The sequence below is a fragment of the Rhizophagus irregularis genome, chromosome 26, assembly GCF_026210795.1.
Source record: "Rhizophagus irregularis chromosome 26, complete sequence".
In the NCBI taxonomy this organism is placed as follows: domain Eukaryota; kingdom Fungi; phylum Glomeromycota; class Glomeromycetes; order Glomerales; family Glomeraceae; genus Rhizophagus; species Rhizophagus irregularis.
The window spans coordinates 1,756,563-1,776,840 of NC_089454.1; the positions used below are offsets into that span (position 1 = coordinate 1,756,563).

Sequence of the window (20,278 nt, forward strand, 5' to 3'; positions counted from 1 at the left end):
AATGCTGACTCTTTGAATTATGAGAGCGGCTAGGCTCCTTTCCGATTTAAAGCTAAGGAACTATGAAGAACGTGGAGAAATTTTACCTGTCACTTAAAATAATAACGAGGTTAAAATGGTAAAATTACGCCGAAATTCAGACACTATACGAGTAACTGATTTTTTTGCCGAATATTGTAATAATAAATCCCCGGCTATCCCTTTAGTTATTACTTTCTTTTAAATGAATGTGAAAGTAATCATGATGTTTGTGATTTTTATAGTGATTTTTATAAAATATATCCAAGAATTATGAAGTTGTGGAGAAGAATAAGTATCAATATCATTATAGCATTTTTTTTTCATTTTCGTAATATTAAATTTTTAGGTTTGATTGCCTTGTGTGCCCCCTCCGTTTCACTGAATGAATATCCTTCTTTAGTGTCTCGGATGGTCCAGTTTAGTAGTCGTTATTCTTTGAATGGGTTAAGAATTTTCCCTCAAGAATGAGAATTCTAAAATATTCGTACAAATGTTTCTGTATTAACGAATCAGAGAAATAATTTGTTTTGTAAAATGAATACAATAATAGATATCCGAGTAACGAACATTTAATGAGAATATCTCTAGCTCTAAACAATAAAATGAAAGTTCAATACTATTTAATACTTACCTATGCGCTGATTCAAAAACAATTTTTCTCCACATATTCCGTAAAATTTTTCGCAGTCATCATATGTGCCTTCCACATAAAACGTATAAAAATATTAATTCAGAGCAATAGTATACCTAATACTTTCAAATACTTGGCCACAAAAAATGTTACTACGCCAATTAGACAATAACTGCGGCGCTATTAATAGTATACCTAATACTTTCAAATACTTGGCCACAAAAAATGTTACTACGCAGTTATATAGCATTTGTTAAATTTGAAAAGCTAATCTTTTTTGCAGTAATACAAAATAAAAAAAACGCAACTAAGCCTCGACGTTGCCTTTACTACTTTTGATTTTTCAATTAGATCCTACTTCTATCCACTTGAAATTATAACAATTATGATGTAATGCGGTCTTTTTTAGGTAAATAATTATTGCAAAACCTCCGAAAACGATACCGCAGCAACTAAATTGTTACCAAATTAAGTAATTTTATATGCCACACGCAAGGGTCCTACCGATGCCCCGATCCATAATAGTATATAAATTATTTTTTAATCCGAATTCTCGATCCATCTCAACATTCGAGAATTTGAAATAAGTTTTCTCGGGTAAGAAAACTAGTCGACATCTTCAGATCTATTCGTTCCGCTCGATCACATCTTGATTAGTAGACTTGGTGACTACTTTAAACTCTTAACACATTCATTGGTCAAAAGAGTTTCCTTTTAATTACTTAAACCCACAAACAAAAAAAAATGTCATCAGTCTCAAAACAAAAACGTTTGGCCAAAAAAGCCGCCAAAAATTCAAAGAAGCCAGAAGAAACACCCGATGTAAACGGCTCATCTACTAATAAAGAAACTATTGAGAATAGTACTGCAGCCGCTGCTAACGGCTTGTCTTTGGAAACATTAAAGATCTCTGGCGAAAGAACTGCTACTGGTGTATTGGCTTCACAGCCCAGATCAAGAGATATTAAGATTGAGCAATATAGTTTATCTTTTTATGGGCGTGTGTTGGTCGATAATGCAACAATTGAACTTAATTTCGGTAGACGGTACGTTATTTGATCTACTCGTTTTTTTTTTTGACATTCTTTTCGAGTTGTTGAATACTTAGTAAAGTAATTTGACCGGTCTTTTTAAATTTAGATATGGTCTAATAGGTGCAAATGGTTCAGGAAAGAGCACTTTCTTGGCGTCTTTGGCCGCGAGAGAAGCTCCAATTCCGGAGCACATTGATGTATGTATAAATTAATATTTTTGCTTTCATTTATTACTTTTAATTCGACTGAAGATTAATCAACATTTCATTGCATTTTATAGATATATTTATTAAATCAGGAAGCGGAACCTTGTGATCTTAATGCTATCGACTATGTCATATTGGCAGCAAAGAGTGAAATTACTCGGTAATTATCAAAGATCTTTTATAATGTATGCAATATTGGTTTAGAATTTATTAAGGTTTCTTCAATTTGTATTTAATTTTTAGTCTTGAAAAAGAAGTTGAGGATATACTGGCAGAGGCAGAAGGCGCGGAAGACCTAAGATTAGAAGATTTGTATGATCGTATTAATGCTCTCGATGAGTCGACATTTAAATCTCGTGCTAGCACTCTCCTTCATGGATTAGGTTTCTCTCAAGAAATGATGGCCAAAAAAACTAGAGATATGTCTGGTGGTTGGAGAATGCGAGTAGCGCTCGCAAAAGCTTTATTCATTAAACCTACTTTATTGTTGTTAGATGAACCAAGTAAGCTTAAGAAAATTTATATAATCTTTTTTTTTTATTTAAAATGTTTTCAATCTTTTTTTATTAATAATGATTTTTTTTTTTAGCAAATCATTTGGATTTGGAAGCTTGTGTTTGGCTCGAAGAGTATTTAAAGAATTATAATCGGTAAGTTAGATCAAAAATAGTAGAAATTATTAAAGTTTATATTTTGAATGTTAATATCATTAATTTTTTTTTTATTTTAGTATTTTACTTTTGGTCAGTCATTCTCAAGATTTTCTTGATGGTGTATGCAATGAAACTATGCATTTAACGGAAAAGAAAAAATTAAATTATTACGGAGGTGGATACTCTTCTTTCGTAAAGACTAAAGCAGAAATGGAAGTAAACCAAATGAAGGCATATCATAAACAACAGGAAGAAATTGCACACATTAAAAAATTCATTGCTTCGGCTGGTACATACGCTAATCTTGTAAGTGAATAACGAATATTTTTTACAGAAATTGACGAATAATTTTATTATTAATATTATTCTAATTCGTATAAATTTAACCTCTAATAGGTCAAGCAAGCCAAAAGTAAACAAAAAATCATTGACAAGATGGAAGCTGCCGGTTTAATTGAAAAAGTACGTGTATATTTATTTATGTTTATATCATGATTTTGAATTTCTCTAACGGTTTAATATGACGTTATTATAGGTCGAACCACCCATCACATTCAAATTCAAATTTGAAAATGTTGAAAAACTTCCTCCACCGGTATTACAATTCGATCAAGTATCTTTCTCTTATAGCGGAAGCAGTAAAACTGTAGATTTGTTATATAAAGATCTTGATCTAGCGGTGGATTTGGATTCTCGTGTAGCTCTTGTGGGACCTAATGGTGATTATCTTGATTGGTTTGAATTTTATTGTAAAATAATAAAAATATTTATACTTACATTATTATTTTTAAAATTTAATTAGGCGTGGGGAAAAGTACTTTGTTAAAATTGATGATGGGCGAGATTCAACCTGTGAAAGGTAGAATCGCTCGCCATACTAATTTGAAATTGGCCAAATACAGCCAGCATAGGTCTGTATATAAACTTTTCAAACTTTTCAAAATTTAGTTCCTCATACATTAATTTTCTAACATTTTGATTTGATTACTTTTTAGCGCTGATCAACTTGATATGGATTTGAGTCCAATTAATTATATGAGAAAAAATTTTGCTCATCTGAATGGAGATATTGATGTGAGTTTATGCAAATATAAATACAGATGCTATTTGATCATTATCTCATGTATAACATTTTTATTTTTAATTTTTTTGGAATTAAAATAGTTTTGGCGAAGTCAAATCGGACGATATGGTCTTACAGGCATTCACCAAACGAATGCCATCAAGACTTTGAGTGATGGATTAAAATCTCGATTAGTTTTCGCCGAACTGGTATTATCGAAACCAGACATTGTTCTTATGGACGAACCTACAAATCATTTGGTAATTATTTCTTTTGTACTTTCTTTCATTGAAAAACTTTGAATTTAACGAAATTATCCATCTTTAGGACATGGAAAGTATTGACGGACTTGCAAAAGCTATAAAAGAATATTCGGGTGGCGTAGTGCTAGTATCCCACGATTTCCGATTAATTTCTCAGGTAGCAAACGATATATGGTTATGTAAAGATAAAAAAGTAACCACATGGAAAGGTACTATTGAAGAATATAAGAAATATCTTGCTAAAGGGGTTAAAATTTAATTAGATAATTTGTGCTAGTTAAAAAAAAACATTTAGTAATTTGATTTAATTTGATTAGTGCAATATATTTATTAAACAAATGGTTTTACGCTTTGTATATTTTGCAAAGGACCTTTTATTAATAAATTTTTTTTTTAAAAAAAAAAAATAATAAACTATGACAGAATAACTTATTGAGTGGTTTCGTGAGATGATTAGAGATGTTAAGAAATTTATCATAATTTCTGAAAGTGATAGTTTCCAAGTTCACGGCAGCACGATTGCGAAGCATACATAAAAGTTGTTGAGAAATACTAATTATATTTTTGAGGAGAGTGGTCCCTTCACCCTCTCTTTCCTTTCCCTTGTCCTTTATCTTCCCCACCCACACCACTCCTACTCCCTTTCTCTCGTTCTTTCTGTATTTGCGGGTGTGTGTGAAGAACCGAAATGATTTACAAATCAATCACAACTTAGGCGCAGTGCATAATTAGGAATACGTTAAAACTAAAAATTCAAGATCAAGAATCAGAGACATGTCAATCAGACTAATGTATCGGAGACGCAAGTCATAGAATCAGAGCGCCTCTTTCAAGCGTTAAGGGATTATGCCATTATGGGAATCAGCTCTATTATGATCCTAAATTAGCGAAGTTGTTAACCCCAAGATAAGTTAGAATATTGTTTTAGTTGTTAACTCTTCAAGCAAGTTCGCGATCACAGTCATGTGATAGTTTATTTCTTTCATACATATTCACATAATTGTTTTTATTCTAAAATTCTTCCTACAGAAGCGTTATGTCATTTCTTCCGAAAATCTTATCTAAATATACAAACAATTAATACAATGGAAAGTATAAGAAAATGTGATTTATATATGACCATGTTTTAAGTAGGAATGATTTAAAATAATATAATATACGATGTAATGAAGGAGTGCGTGGTGATGATGTGGTAAAATCAAAGATGAAGTATAGTATAATGTGATGATAGAAAATAATAGGTAGACTGAATGGATATGCGAACCAATGGCTAGACCGCTTATGAAGAGGTAATTTTAAATATAAAAAATACAAATGAGCAATTAATAGCAAACAAGGAGAAAAAATCTTGTAGTATTACGAGAAAGAACAAGTATATCAGTATTTTGACCTAGAGAAAAATTATTCCAATTTACTTCGCAAAGCGTTTCTGCAGCAAGTAACTATCATATTTTGAATGTCATTGTAATTCTACAGTAAATTACTGGGAATTAAACCTACATTTATAGAAAAAGATTCGATAAAGGAACGATCGTTTGCGAATTGTTAAATTCACTTGCTTCTAATAATAAAAGATATTTAGTACGTTCCTATTTTTATACTGGAGATAAAATTATATTATTTATATATGTACAGTTCACCCTCGCTATAGTGAAGCTCATGGGCTGAAGGTTAAGATTCACTATAGTAAGGGATTCACTATAGCGAAGGTGAACTGTATTAAGAATTATTAAAAATCCGTACCTGAGCTTTTCTTTACTATAGCAAATTATTCACTATATAAAAATTCACTATAGCGAGGGTGAACTGTACAATTAACCAAATATCTACGTTTGTTGTTGCATTTGTTGCATGAAGATTAGTTACTGAAAGTTTGGTAAGTTACCCATCTCTATTGGAAAACATTGGAGACGTGTAGGCTAGCACGCATTATGATAATTTTAAGAAAATCCGTTGTCTTGTGAATGATTGTCATTATAAGCTGGTTAAATGGCTTTGTGAGAATTATCATATTATATTACTACCTGAATTCCGCACTCAAGAAATGATCCGACGTGGGCAACGACGAATTGGATCCAAGACTGCTTCGAGCCATGTGTACATGGTCACATTTTCGCTTTCGATAGCATTTGATCCATAAGGCACGTGAATATCCATGGTGTAATTTGCACAGAAGATTAAACAAGCAAAACTTGTGGATTCTGTGGATATATCCATAAAAAACTAAGCGGATCTAAAGAATTTATAAATGGTGCTCTTACGATGTCTCACAAAAAAGGAAAAAGAGTCAGCTTAGGCTGACCCTTACAGAACTTATTATTGCCTAAATTAAACTTGGTTTTGTTAGTAATGATAGGTTTTAATGTAGGCCGCCCATTTTATTTATCACTTGAGTACGGTGTCACATGGGGCGGCATACTCTTTGCTTACTCATTTATATTTGAAAATAAAAATTTTGTTATTTCTTATAATATATATATATTGTCATATTTCAGTTATATCATATGAAAATATTGATATTAATATATTTCTTTATTGTTTATGTATAATATTAAATACTTAAATACAAATTAAACATCAAAATAGAATGATTAATGAATAATAAATTTGATATACGTTTCCCTTATAATTAATATGATGTGAACTTAAAAATAATCCTATAAAAAAAAAAAATTTAAATTAATTTCTAAATTATAACATATTTTTAAAAAATATATATCACAAACTTACTACAAATCTATCAGGTAAAAGAACTGGGCCAATAAGAGTCCAAGAATATAATAATATGCAAATCCAGCTAGAAATAACTTTTACCCAAACAGCAATATAAGTTTGCCCGATAACAACTAATTTTTCATCAGAATTAATAGTAGTAACATTATTCCAATTAGTAAGCAGCATAGCAACATACATAGAAGCTATAGCAAAAATTAAGTGAAAGAATGCATAATTATAAGCAACCCCATTTTTTTCATCATCTTTAACATCATAATCATCGTCGTCATCATCATCTAAAGCTGAAGCAGGCATAGCACCACTTTCAACAGCGGCTGTTAATGCATCAGATCTCATATTGCTTGGAAAACCTTCAGGTTGGCTTGTCACTAAAGGCACAGCCGAAGCTGTATTTAATGGATGGTAATCAGATTTCGTAATTAATGCTCTCCCTTGTGTAGCGGCTCTTGATGTTGAATAAGATATAGCTAAAAAGGTAAATAAAGCCCCAATAACAAGGGTGGTTGTTCTTGTTCCTCTACTTCTTGTTAATGGATTACACATATTATCATCAGGTTCATTTGCAACTGCGCTCAATATAACATAAGTACAATAAATTATAACCATTGAAGCTTGTGGTAATCCTGATCTTGGATTCGCATCTTGTACTTTCGGTGAAATACTTATAGCAGTTACAATCAAACATAATATAAGATTAAATGTAATAAGGAATTGATTAAGTTTACATCCAGATCCAGCAAAGTATCCATACATAATTCCTGTTAGTGCAATTGTTCCGATCAGCATTGCAATTGTTGATCCTATAAGGATATATTTCCATCGATTATCCTCCTCATATTCATATTTTTCTAAACATTTCTCGCTCCATGTATGCGCAAAATCTACTAATAATACCAATCCAACTAATATAAATATTGTTGCCCCAAATAATGCAATATAATTTCCCCAGAACATGAAAAATCCATTAGGAATAAAGAAGGAAATTATTACAAATGTTATCCATAATAAAATTTTCGGTCCCCACCATCTATAAAATCATAAAAAATTAGTAATATATAAAAAAATAAATTCGAAAATACAACAATTTTTTGTTAATTACCCATTTTGAATGGATGCTCGCTTATCATGGGTATCATTGACTCCAATTACTAAAAGTCCCAAAAAGAAATGGAACAATGAAAGCGCAAAGCAAATACGATGTACTGCAAGCACTCCATAACAAGATCCATCGTCTTTACATTTCAGGTGTAGGTAATCGTAAGTCACTTTCTCTAGTTGTCTAATTGCCCAGTCGGATAACATTATCCATGAGAACTATGTATGTATATGTACATGTTGAAATTAGAAGCACGAAGGAAAAATTAAAGAAAAAAGACTCGATAATTCTTACCATGGAATTCAAAAGAAATATTATCTATGAAAGTAGGTTGAAAGTTAGCTCAATCAAGATATACAACATAACTGAAACATTGTTTATTCTTACCGCAAACCCGACCCTTGTAGCAATAGAGTTATTGCAATTACATGATTTAAAAGCTAAAGTACAGGCTGCTGCAGAAAAACAAGAAGCAACAGTAGAAGCTATCCAAGACGCAGCACCAACTCCAAGGCAACTGAAAGGAATCCCCATTTTTGTTAGTTTGTAATTATTATTATTATTTGATTATTAATGTAGAAAACTGTGACGGATTAAAGATCGGGTGATATTTTTATATGAAAAATTACATCACATTTATTGTGTAACTGACTACTACAAGTAGTCTTATTCTACGCCATATCCCAAATTATAGATTTGTTCTATCATGACCACAATCAAAGTGTAAGTAAAAGAAACAATCGATAGAATTATTGTTTCTTTTTGATCTAATTTTTATATATTTTTTTTCTTGTAGTTTAACTGTTGGTTCAGCAAATGGGAAACTCGCCGAACTTTTTGCAGGAGTTAATAAGATCAACAATAAATTCGGACCTTTCGATTTATTATTATGTGTTGGTGATTTTTTCGGAGAAGATAACACGGAGATAGAATCTTTAATTTCTGGTGAAATCAAAGGTACGCATTCAGTTTTAAAGTAAAATTTCATTTTTTGAATTTTTAAATTCATGATTCGTTTCAATTAATAGTGCCAATCACGTCCTATTTCATGTATGGTGAACGTGAATTACCTGATATCGTAAAAGAGCGCATTGCAAGTAATAATGGTGAATTTTGCCCGAATCTGTTTTACCTTGGTAAGATACCAGTATATACGCGTAATCTTGAGTTATTTACTATTATCTTTGTATTTACGAGTCTCTCCTTAATAAAGGTCAAAAAGGTAGCATTAACACAATACATGGTGTGAAAATCGCGTTCGTTAGTGGTATATTGGATTCACCGATAACCGATCTTCCTAATACGGTGGATATTCTTCTCACACATGAATGGCCAGAATCTGTGACTAACCTTTCTACACAGAATCTACCTACGAATGTCAAAGGATCAGAGCATGTTGCAAACGCAGCTTTAGCTGTGAAGCCAAGGTATCATTTTGCTTCTTCAGAAAAGATCTTCTATCAAAGAGAACCTTATCAGAATTCTCCTTCTCCACATTTAATAAATAATGATGATGATTCTCAAATGCAATTTGGACATCCAACTTGGTTTATTGGTTTAGCAGAAGTGGGTAATTCTTCAAAGTCAAAGGTTAGTTATAAACAGGAAAATGTTATGTATGATTATCTTTCTTTTTAAAAAACACCTTTATTAACAGCAAATCTTATAAAAGTGGTACTATGGCTTCAATCTTGTTCCATTTGTACATTTATCTCCGTCGGCATTCGCAAGTCCCCCAGATAGGTTGACCGAATGTCCTTTTATTAAAAGAAAGAGAGGATTTGGAGATGATTCGTCTGCTGTAAGATTAATTTACGTTTATTTCATTTATATATATTTTTTTCTTTTCTTTTTTTTTAATTATAAAATTTCTCCTTTAGGGAAATAATTATTTTTGGAATACAGGTGATACATCAGAACCATCTACTAAACGTGGTAAACGAAATAATCACGGTAAAAAAAGAAAGAAAAAAAATAATAAAATGAATTTTTTTTTTCTAAATTTTCTATATTAGATTCTTATTTATAATAACTTTGCATTCTTTCTTCTTTCTGAATTTAGAGTATATATGCAATAAATGTAATAATCCTGGGCATCACATTAGAGAATGTCCTGAATTGAAAGATCCGAATAAAAAATTCGGTGCTAGAAAACCGCCCAAAAATTATGTCTGTAATAAATGTAAACAAGCGGGCGTTCACTATATCATAAATTGTCCTGAATACACGTGTAATCTTTGTGGTGAAAATGGCCATTTGGTCAAAGATTGTCCTAACCCTTACAAGAGTAAGAAAAATCATAACAAAACAGGTATTTATAATAATATTTTTTTTTTTTGCTTTGTATCTATATTAATAATTTTTTTTTTCACTTAGCTACTCCTCCATGTTGGTTCTGTTTGTCAAATCCGAAAACAGTCAAACAGTATGTATTTTTCTTTTAATTAACCATGTTTGTAATGATTTATTAGTACTAATTTGCTAAGTAATTTATCATTATTATTTAAAAGTTTAATTGTTTCTCTTGGTGATGAAATTTATTTGTCGGTAGGTATAAAATAGTTTACCTTGTAAAAGAATATCTATTTTCTTAATATTATTTTAACATTTTTTAAAGTTAGCTAAAGGTCCCTTGACTGATAGCCAAGATAAAAATATTTCGCAAGTTCCTGGAGGTGGTCATGTATTATTAGTAACAATTCAACACCATCCAACTTTTCGAGACGTTCCAATTGAAGATCAAGTTAATATGATGAATGAACTTGAGAAATATAAAAGTTCATTGAAAACTTTATTTCGTAAATATGATGCAGATATGGTTATATATGAAGTATCTAGAGCTGGTGGGACACAACAACACTATCATCTACAGGTTGTTCCTGTACCCATTCGATTTAATTCAAATATGATAAGAGAAGCTTTTGTAAAAGAAGCTTCAGATTCTGGATTCGAATTACATCCAACATCAACATCGCTACCTTCACATTATTTTAAAGTTGATTTACCCGAGGGTACATCATTGGTTCATGAAATTAATCCTGATGAAAAATTTGACGTTCAATTTGGAAGGTATGTAAAAATCAAAACTTGTGTGTTAAAAATTTTTAATATATTAATATATTTATTTTTTTTCAATGAAAATATTTTGTAGGAAAGTTCTTGCAAATTTGCTGGGATGTAGTGAACGCACTGATTGGAGAGCATGCAAATTAGATGAAGAACAAGAACGATTGGATGCAAATAAATTTAGAGAAGCATTTACACCTTACGATCCCATGATTGAAAGGAGTTAAGATGATCATTTAGATTTTTATTAAAAAATAAAAAACCAATCAATAATAAAATATATATTCATGCTGTCTATATTTGACGTTTTTAATTATAAGTAATTTTAAGGACACACAAACATTAATAACACCATTAATAAAGATAAATAATGTAAAATTGGCTCAGACCCCCACATTCCTGATTATATAAAAACCCGGATCAGGATATTAAATTCAGGGAAAAGGTAAGGTCTTAAAGTTTGTAATCATATTTTTCTTTAAGAAAAATCAAACCTTTTACTAAATCATCATTGCCAATTTAATTTTAATAAACTAATATCCTCAAAAGGAATTCCTTGTTAATTTTATATCATTGTTTTTATTATTTTAAAAAACTCAAAATTGGCTAAATTTCAGCATTTTTATCCTTTGAAAACGAAATTCCCTTAAAAAAAAAAAAAAAAAAAAAAAAGGGTTTATAAATAGTCACATATCTTATCTCATCTCATCTATTGTCACTATTATGTAAATCACATGACTTAAAATTTCATAAACGTACTAACTGCCATAAAAATTTTATTATGCAAACAATTTAGATAATTTATCTAATCTAAATTACCATTTAATTATGTACAAAAGTTGGCCCACGCATTGCTGGTGCATTATAGGGATTTAATGGATTAACCATAGGAGCTCTTTCTATTCCGGGTGGAATTCCCTCAGAATACATTCCAGGTCTATCATTTTTGAAAAAGAACTGCAAAGAAAATTGTTTTGAATCCGGATCCCAATGAGTAAAAAATTTTCCTTCACCCTTATCAACTTCTTTACTTTGTACTTTAAAAGCAATAGTTTCATAAGGTTCAGCAGCAAATAATAAATATTGATGAGCTTTATTTGGAGGTTCAATTCTTTGCTCATAAGCAGACATAAACCGATGTCTTGGTATAACATCCAAACCAATTTCTGGATATTGAATTTGAAAAAATAAGCCAAGTTGTCTTGTAATTGGATCACGAACTTTTGTTACTTTATATCCCGGTCTACCAATTTTAACTAAATTCTTTTTAATTTGAACTTTAGTTTGTGCTTGTAGCGCCGGTTGAATGTTATTATTTTCTTTCGCTTCTCTTGCTGCTCTACGTGCAAGATTTGTTTGATGCTTTTTTCCTTGAGTATGCGCTAAATAACTTCCTTCATTTGTATGTAGTGTTAAACATAATTTACATTCATATGATCCAAGATGATTTTTCATAAAATATGGATCCTTATTTAAATCGATGGTTTCTAAAGCAAGTTTGCGAAGACGTTCACGTCTATCCACATTGGTTTCTGAGTAACCGGCTACACCACCGCTACCAACTTTCGAACCTACAATGTTTCAAGAATCTGGTTAGATTGCTCATATTTAAACGTTAAGAATAAAAAAAATGTTTGTCTTTTTTACCTGGTCTATTTTGGAAATCCATTATGAAGAAAAAAAAATAGATATAAAAAAGAAACTTTGATACTTTTAGTAATATATAGTAATGTGTGATAGAGTTGATCCAAAAGAAAAAACGAAAAAAGTCGGATGGGAATAATCCGAGTCTCAAGAAATAGTTTTAAAAAATACGAATGTGACCATGCAGTAAATTTGTCACGTGATATTACAGATTTCTGTGGGGGCTACAGATTATATTCATCTTAGCGGTTTTCCAATTTCTTTCTCTTTAAGTCGCGTTTTCAAAATGCCGCCAAAAACAGTTTCACAAAGACCAACATCCTCCGCTATTACTTATGCGGTTTTGGCAGCAGCAGCTGTTGGTTTTCTAGCGGTATTTGTATTTAGAAGAATATATCCACAACCGCGACGTGGAAGAGACCAAGACGATGAGGTAGAGAATACTACCGGCTGTGATATTCTTGCAAGTTTTTTTTTTGCATAAAGAATTCAATTTAAGAAACAATTTACATAGGCTCCAACACGTCCTGAGACACGTCGAGTGACACGTACAGAAAGAGATCAAAGGAACCTTGCTTCTAGGTTATTTAGAAATGCATTGTTACCACCAAAAAAGAAAACTATCTCTATTTCAATGAAGAATGTAAGTGACTATCTATGTTGGATTTGAATTTTATATTCAAGTTAACGATTCATTTATTTATTTCTTCCTTTTTTTTAAATAAAATATAGACTTTGTTATGGAATCCATCGTCTGATCCTGATTCACCAAATCATGCATTTATTGAAAATATAGTTCCTTTCCTACATCAATTATCTAAAATATATGTTATTCATCTCATTTGTCCGGTATCAAGTGAACAAGAGAAACAACAAATTCTTGGTCTTCTTCGTAATTCAAAATTATTTAGTTCAAAAGTTATTGACGAAAGAAGAGTTTTGTTTTGTGAAAGTGATGAAGGAAAGATTCATATTATTCGTCATCTTGAAGCAAATGTACATGTTGAAGGTGGAATAAATGGCGAAGAAGTTGTTGAAATGATCAGAGGATTTGTTGGTAGTGTACTTTGGGCAATAAGAGGTGGTAATAGTGAACCGATAAATTGGGCAGAAACTGGTGAAGTTAAGGCAAACGTTGATAGAAGTCAATGGTCAAACGTTGAAATTTGTTCAAGTTTGTGGACAAGCAGTTTGAACTTTGAAGTTAGAGGGGGAAGTTAGAAATTACTTGTAGATTAGTATCTTTAGTATCTGTAAATTATGTGAAATATAGTATGATAAATTAGCAATTTTTTATACATAAATAATATAAGTGCAAATATTGTAATAAAAAAACAAACAAACAAAATCAAAATCAAATATTTAAGTATTTTAATATCTTATCAGAGATCAATTTATTTGAAATTTTTTGTTTTAAAATAAAATTTTTGCAATTAAATAATTTATTTGAAACAAAATTCGACTTAACGTGACCTTAAAATGATACGTACTGATGATTATCGCGGTCGACCTTCTACAATTCTGATCCATTATATTTTAAGAAACATCAACTTTCTTTGATCTGAATTGTGTTGAATCTCGAATTAGATATTCGTGATAAAAAATTTGAAAGAAGTTTGTTATTCACTATCCGCTATGACTTCTATCTTGATAACATTTGAGCTTTTTTAATTTACAGGATTTAGCAAATTCCCGAGTAATATAAAAAACTTCGGGAAATTCTTCTTTAAGTTCTTTTAAATATTGAGTAATCTTTTTATTATCTTTCCCTTGATTTATATAATTGGCCAATAAGAATAAAGTTTTTTTCTGAGGATAAAATTTTGCAGAATTTTTCAATAATTCTTGTCTATATTTTACACTTTGTGTAGAAAATTTTTCTTCATAAATATTTGAAAGAGCTAAACCCTTTTCCCAACCTTTAACTAAATGTTCATTCAATAATTTACAGGCTAATCTAATTTTTTCTGATATTATTAAACTTTGTATATAGTCATTATAATTTAGACAATCAAATTCAAAATCTTCGTTATTTAGCTTATTCCATTCTAGTTCAATAAGTTTAAATTTTTTTGCTGCTGTTAATGCGTTTATCATTATTGATAATGCTTGATTTGGTGGTGATTGTGTAATTGGTCTCAAACTATATAATAAACTAAATGATATCAATAATGAAGAGGACCATTTTGACTCCGCTAATGTCATGGTAGAAGAATTTTCTTTATGTTCATTTTGTTGATTTTGTTGTAAATCTAATAATTGTTCGTATATTTTTGATTTTGATAAAGGAGTCACGAAAAATTTTTTCGTCAATTTCCACATCTGCCACACAGCTTCATAATTATGACCACGATAATATGCATCCATAAGTATAGTATATACATATAAATTATGCTTAGCTCCTACTGTTGTCATTTCTTCAAATATTGCCCGTGCAGGTTCAGTCAGTCCTTGTTTTGCATAAGCGTCCATCAAAGGAGTAAATATATCAGGACTTAATATTTTATTATAAGCTATTTGATTCATAGTTCCATGAGAAATAAGCTCTGTTAAAAGTTTTCTAGAAAAATCCAATTCTCCAATTCTAGCATGGCCATCAATTAAAACGGCATATGTGACGAAAGTAGGATCTACTTTATCCTTGATCATGGTCTCATAAAGAGATTTTGCCTTTGAAAAATTTCCAATTTTCATATATGCTTTGATAAGAACTGTATATACGTGAGCATCAAGTTTTAGATTTCTATTTTGCATATCATTCAGAAGAGTGATGGCAGATCGGAAGTCATTATTAGAAACAAATCCATCCATAAGACAGCAATAAGTAAAATTATCAGGTTGAATGTTTCTTATTACTATTTCATTAAATATTTGTCTCAATTTTTTTATATCCTTTTTCTTTGCATAATAACTCATTAAAACATTATATGTTGTAATTGATGGTTCAATTCCAGCTTTTTTCATTTCAGAGAAAATTTTTTCTGCTTTGTTTATATCTGAAGCTTTCACATAAGCGTTGATAAGTGAAGTATAAGTATATACGTCAGGAGATAATCCAAATCGTTGCATTTCACGAAACAACAAACGAGCACCTTTTTTGCCTCCTTTCTCAGCAAAAAGTGATAATAATGCGTTATATGTGCGTACATTAGGTTCAATCCCTGATTTTATCATAAGTCGACAAGTTTGAAGTGCCTTGTTAAAATCTTGGACCCGAGTATAACCCAATAATAGATAATAATAAGCGACCCCTTTTGATTCTATTCCATTGTCGATCATGTGACGAAATACATTTTCCATTGATTGGATATCTGATAAATTTGAAAACATTTCGATCATTAAACAATAAATATATTCGTTAGGTTGAATGTTCATATCTGACATTTTCTTTATAATTTGAAGAGCCAGATCGGCATTACCCGCTTTGGCGTATGCATTGAAGAGTTGACTAAATGTACGCGTATTAGGTTCAGTGTTCTGTTTTAACATATCCCCAATAATTTGATCTGTTTGCTCATATTTTGATGCCATAATATATACTTTAATAAAAACGTTGTAAGCTACAGTGTTTAGATGAACTTTTTGTTCTTTAACTTCTTCTATTAGCTTTAATGCTTCATCAACCCTTTCATGTTGTGCAAGTTGATGAATCAACGGAACATATGAATAAATATCTGGCTTCAAATTTCTTGCTTTCATATCCTCGAAAGAACGAAGGGCTTCTTTTAGATTATTATTTTTCAATAATATTAACAAAATTTCTTTCTCTAAACCTACATCAATAAAATTTTTCTCTCTTAACTCTCGAATCCAAGAAATTGCATCATTATTTAAATGATAACGAAAAATATCCTTGAGAATTGTTTTAGTTGTTCCGTTAGGTGTTAAATTTTTTTCATGCATTAATGTAAATAACTTTGTTACTTCTTCAAGATTTGTTCCTGGCTTACTTCGCATCCCATAAGCAGCAATCATAATATTGAACGCATTACAAAAATCGAGTTTTTTGAGAGGACCATTTCCAATATATTTCCACTCATTAATTTTGTTAAATACTTCACGCGCCTTATCTATCATATTGTTATCTATATATGCTTCTATCAAAGAAATTTGAACTCCTTGCGTTTCTTTCATCCCTACATTCTCTATGTCATTGTGAATTTTTTGGAGTTTCTCTAAACGACTAACGGAATCTTTATCAAATTCTTTGATTAAACGCATTAATTTATTAATATGACGAGATTTTAAATATTTTAAATTACCATCTTCTACCAATGATTTATAAGTATCCCATATTTTTGTCAAACAATTAGTTTGAATAATCTTTCTGAATATAGTTGACGTAATCTTCTTTTTGGGTTCAATCAATTGTTGTGATTGAATTAAATTATTACTAATTTCTTTTTCATCTCTATATTCAATTACATCTAACTGATTTTGTTCTAACTTGTTCTTTAAATAAGTAACAGTGTCTTTTTTTTCTCTAATTGTTAGAGAACTACTTTTCCGTATTTTATTATGTTTATTATGTAATGATAAAGGTATTATAAATTTACATGAAAAGTCAATTGAATATTTCGGTCTCCGATTGGAAAAAAAATTATTTAGTTTTATTTCTTTTGATTCTTGAACAATAATACATTTTGTTGGGCGTGTTGTTTTAATGACACTTGTACATGCGTTTGTTCGTGCAAAATTACTAAGTGGCAAGTAAAACAATGCTATCGTTGCGAAATATCTTGTTCCTTTAAGTGTTACTTTGAATTTTCGAGGATTCAAAAATATTGAATTATAAAACATGCTATTTTTACTTAGATTTTCTTGTTCTAATATTAAACAATTAGTTTATATTAAATACGAGAAAACCCCTTAAAAATTTATATGTTAAAAATTGAGTATGGAAGGTGAGATTGCGAAAATAAAAATAAATTTCTAGAGGGTTGTTCTTATTTTTAAAGATCATTTTTTTGTAGGGTCGAGGTTGATTTAAAGCTGAAATATATAAAAAAAATTGTGTAACCAAATATTTTATTAATTATGACTGCGGATCAGAAAATTTTTTCGATAATCTCTTACAAAAATTCCGTATCTATAAATTCAACCATTATTTTAAATAATTCTTTTGAATATGAACGGGTGTCATAGTTGATATTACTAGTAAGTTATTATATCGCCAACGCAATATAAAGAAGTGATTGTTATTTGAAAATATTAAAAAGTATAGGCCCTATCGAAGCTCGAAAGAATCTCTATTTAACATTCCAAGAGTCAAAATGTGGCCGATAATAAATTAAATCTCTTTTTTTGGTCGCTGTAGAATAAAATAACAGAGTCTTCAAAAAGAGGGCCGTTGTTCTAACAGCATTACCCATAAGAGATACACAATTTTATAATAAACGAATTAAAAACAAGTTTTTTGTAATTTAAGGGATAGATCATTTAAACAATGCGACCTTTATTCCCACCACTACTCGTTCGTAACATTATAATAAAATCACGTACGTCACAGCAGTTCTCGCGATTTTTTTCCAGTGACGAAATATCAAGTCGTGACCTTGTTGTAGGTGTATTCTTACTCATTATATCTTGCTCTTTAATCTCTTTAATTTAATTTATTTTTGTTAAACATTAATAAATTAGTTCAAATGTTTTATATCAAAATCAATGGATCCTTGGACGAATATTGCATTCGAAGAGTGGTACAGTTAGTAATATTTAATTCGAATCTTATTTTGCATATATTAACATATTTTAAAAATTTAAAATTTTTATTTTATTCTATTTGGAAATAAGAAAAGGCTATTTAAAGATACAAATCCACAAGAGATTATACTTTTTTTGTGGAGAAATAATTCTTGCGCTGTTATCGGGAGAAATCAGGTATTTTTTTTTATATATCTATTCATTCTTAGAATGTATTTAATTTAAATCTAATGGCTTAATAAGTGACCTAAATAATTTCATATCTTTCTCTTTTCTTGAAAAAATAAAAAAAATAAAAAAAATATTTTAATTTAGAACCCTTGGAAAGAATGTAATGTAAGATTACTTCAAAAGCACGATATTCCACTTATAAGAAGAAAAAGTGGCGGCGGCACAGTATTTCATGTAATTCTATTATTCAACATTTTTCAAAGACGAATGTTAATTATTTCTAGCTAAAATAAACAATATATTTAAGGATATTGGAAATACAAATTATACACTTATAATGCCTAGAATCGATTTTACTCGTAAACATACGGCTGAATTGGTTGTAAGGGCTCTAACAACAAGACTTGATATACCAGCATACGTAACTGAGAGACATGATATAGCAGTTAATGGACTTAAAATATCCTTAATTTACCTTAGTTATAATTTAAATATTCTTAAAATAATTAATTTCTTTAACTTTTGATTAAAATACGTTTCTGGTTCTGCATTTAAATTAGTTATGAGAAGAGCATATCATCATGGTACTATGCTTATTGATACAGATCTAGACAGGATAAAAAGATATCTTAACGTTGAGAGGGTACACATTTTTAATTTATATATAACTTAATTTAATATTGCAAATATTGATAAAAAGATTTTTTTTTTCTTTTTAGCAAAACCTTATCACAAAGGGTGTTGAATCATTCCCATCACCTGTTACAAATCTTTGTAATTATTCTTCTACCGTGAGCCACGAATCCTTCTGTGAGGCAGTAAAAGACTACTTTACAGAATATTATCGTGATTACGTGAATCATGGTTCTAACAAAAGCGTAAGTAACTAGACTATATACATTCTAAAATCTTTAGCTTATTATGTTTATGTAATCATTTTTTAGGCAACTACTGTCGATGAAGAATTTATTTCTAACATTCCAAAAGTTGCCGAATATCGTGAAGAATTCAAGGCATTTTACATGCGTTTATCATTCCATATTTGAAAATTTTCAAATTTTATTTTGTAATTCTAAATTCCTTTCTTTATAGACTTGGGAATGGGTTTATGGACAAACGCCAGATTTTACTCACAAATTTGAAAAGGAATTTGAGTGGAGTCATGTGGTAAATTCTATATAATTGATACTGCTTTATTGAAAAATTACATTTTAAATATAATCTTTACAATGTGTACAGAAAGCGTTATTCGAGTCGAAGAATGGAATTATCACGGCTATTACTCTAACGCCTTCAAATATTAAATATCATAATCTAATTAATGCATTAGAAGACTCGTTTGAAGGTATTTTCTTCTTGATTCCTTTATATATGAATTTGTTTGTTGCTATCGATTTTATGTGAATTAACTTACTATCATCATTAAATAGGTCGTAAATATGGAGACGAAAAAGACATTGATAATGCATTAAATGATGTACGCGTCAGTGAGCAATTAAGTGGTAGCAACATAGGCGGCACTTCAATCTCAACTAGTGAAATGCAACGCGTGGTAAATGATATAGGCAAATGGATAAAAGAATCATCATGAATTAACTTATTACAACAATCTCTTGTGTAAGTATTTTATACACTTCTTTTTATTATATTTAATTCCAATGATGTTATTTTTTTAGAAATATGTTAGACTTCTGATAATCATTGAAGACGAAAATAATCTGAGAGAAAAAAAGAAATTACATTTAATTGCAAGTTTGATTTATATATTAACGTTGATTTAATTTGTAATCTTTTGTTTAGTTCACGTTGATGCAAGTTTCGTTATAATTCTCTATTTACTAGATAGATAAATTTAAAGTTTTCTTTTATAAGAGTCATGTCAAAATCATATAAAAAAAGATAGCCATTTTTAGTAAAGTATATATGTCATCAGTATTCTATCAAAAAAATGATGTTTGTTATTTTCTACATGTTTACCTTATTTATAATTT

At 29.9% G+C, this 20,278-nt stretch overlaps 6 protein-coding genes across 6 annotated transcripts; 4 read left to right on the forward strand and 2 right to left on the reverse strand.

Moving 5' to 3' along the window:
* Positions 1-1,212: 1,212 nt before the first annotated feature.
* Positions 1,213-4,281, forward strand: OCT59_017580 (uncharacterized protein). The gene is made up of 12 exons (XM_025322032.2): positions 1,213-1,698; positions 1,793-1,883; positions 1,967-2,052; positions 2,136-2,395; positions 2,482-2,542; positions 2,623-2,851; positions 2,942-3,007; positions 3,081-3,264; positions 3,348-3,456; positions 3,541-3,619; positions 3,710-3,868; positions 3,936-4,281. The coding sequence occupies exons 1-12, from the start codon at positions 1,397-1,399 to the stop codon at positions 4,128-4,130; spliced, it is 1,821 nt and encodes a 606-aa protein (XP_025167306.1). The 5' UTR covers positions 1,213-1,396; the 3' UTR covers positions 4,131-4,281.
* Positions 4,282-6,363: 2,082 nt separating this feature from the next.
* OCT59_017581 (uncharacterized protein) lies at positions 6,364-8,285 on the reverse strand. Its single transcript, XM_025322033.2, has 5 exons — positions 8,091-8,285; positions 7,998-8,021; positions 7,707-7,921; positions 6,602-7,634; positions 6,364-6,528 (listed from the first exon to the last, which is right to left on the reverse strand). Exons 1-5 carry the CDS (start codon positions 8,235-8,237, stop codon positions 6,517-6,519), a joined length of 1,431 nt encoding a protein of 476 aa, XP_025167307.1. The 5' UTR covers positions 8,238-8,285; the 3' UTR covers positions 6,364-6,516.
* Positions 8,286-8,409: 124 nt separating this feature from the next.
* OCT59_017582 (uncharacterized protein) lies at positions 8,410-11,336 on the forward strand (the record flags this gene model as incomplete). Its single annotated transcript, XM_025322034.2, has 11 exons — positions 8,410-8,426; positions 8,500-8,660; positions 8,732-8,839; positions 8,917-9,293; positions 9,376-9,504; positions 9,584-9,656; positions 9,766-10,014; positions 10,080-10,128; positions 10,214-10,250; positions 10,321-10,772; positions 10,855-11,336. The coding sequence occupies 11 exons, from the start codon at positions 8,410-8,412 to the stop codon at positions 10,994-10,996; spliced, it is 1,794 nt and encodes a 597-aa protein (XP_025167308.1). The 3' UTR covers positions 10,997-11,336.
* Positions 11,337-12,684: 1,348 nt separating this feature from the next.
* On the forward strand, positions 12,685-13,786 carry OCT59_017583 (uncharacterized protein). Its single transcript, XM_025311896.2, has 3 exons — positions 12,685-12,846; positions 12,928-13,056; positions 13,146-13,786. Exons 1-3 carry the CDS (start codon positions 12,700-12,702, stop codon positions 13,632-13,634), a joined length of 765 nt encoding a protein of 254 aa, XP_025167310.1. The 5' UTR covers positions 12,685-12,699; the 3' UTR covers positions 13,635-13,786.
* A 1,985-nt stretch (positions 13,787-15,771) lies between these two features.
* OCT59_017584 (uncharacterized protein) lies at positions 15,772-17,213 on the reverse strand (the record flags this gene model as incomplete). The annotated part of the gene is made up of 2 exons (XM_066137578.1): positions 15,772-15,800; positions 15,872-17,213. The coding sequence occupies 2 exons, from the start codon at positions 17,211-17,213 to the stop codon at positions 15,772-15,774; spliced, it is 1,371 nt and encodes a 456-aa protein (XP_066004144.1).
* Positions 17,214-17,859: 646 nt separating this feature from the next.
* Positions 17,860-20,229, forward strand: OCT59_017585 (uncharacterized protein; the record flags this gene model as incomplete). The annotated part of the gene is made up of 12 exons (XM_025322036.2): positions 17,860-17,973; positions 18,054-18,112; positions 18,212-18,293; positions 18,432-18,521; positions 18,595-18,747; positions 18,823-18,930; positions 19,007-19,165; positions 19,232-19,300; positions 19,380-19,454; positions 19,527-19,632; positions 19,718-19,904; positions 20,088-20,229. The coding sequence occupies 11 exons, from the start codon at positions 17,860-17,862 to the stop codon at positions 19,876-19,878; spliced, it is 1,176 nt and encodes a 391-aa protein (XP_025167312.1). The 3' UTR covers positions 19,879-19,904; positions 20,088-20,229.
* Positions 20,230-20,278: the final 49 nt, after the last annotated feature.

Excerpts from the sequence above, each read along its gene's own strand:
- OCT59_017580 (XM_025322032.2), top strand. The coding sequence starts at position 1,397 with ATGTCATCAGTCTCAAAACAAAAACGTTTGGCCAAAAAAGCCGCCAAA. Across the intron at positions 2,053-2,135 it reads GCAAAGAGTGAAATTACTCG|TCTTGAAAAAGAAGTTGAGG; the intron begins GTAATTATCAAA and ends TTTAATTTTTAG. Across the intron at positions 2,852-2,941 it reads CTGGTACATACGCTAATCTT|GTCAAGCAAGCCAAAAGTAA; the intron begins GTAAGTGAATAA and ends AACCTCTAATAG.
- OCT59_017581 (XM_025322033.2), bottom strand. The coding sequence starts at position 8,237 with ATGGGGATTCCTTTCAGTTGCCTTGGAGTTGGTGCTGCGTCTTGGATA. Across the intron at positions 7,922-7,997 it reads TATTTCTTTTGAATTCCATG|TTCTCATGGATAATGTTATC; the intron begins GTAAGAATTATC and ends ATACATACATAG. Across the intron at positions 7,635-7,706 it reads CGAGCATCCATTCAAAATGG|ATGGTGGGGACCGAAAATTT; the intron begins GTAATTAACAAA and ends ATGATTTTATAG.
- OCT59_017583 (XM_025311896.2), top strand. The coding sequence starts at position 12,700 with ATGCCGCCAAAAACAGTTTCACAAAGACCAACATCCTCCGCTATTACT. Across the intron at positions 12,847-12,927 it reads GAAGAGACCAAGACGATGAG|GCTCCAACACGTCCTGAGAC; the intron begins GTAGAGAATACT and ends CAATTTACATAG. Across the intron at positions 13,057-13,145 it reads TCTCTATTTCAATGAAGAAT|ACTTTGTTATGGAATCCATC; the intron begins GTAAGTGACTAT and ends AATAAAATATAG.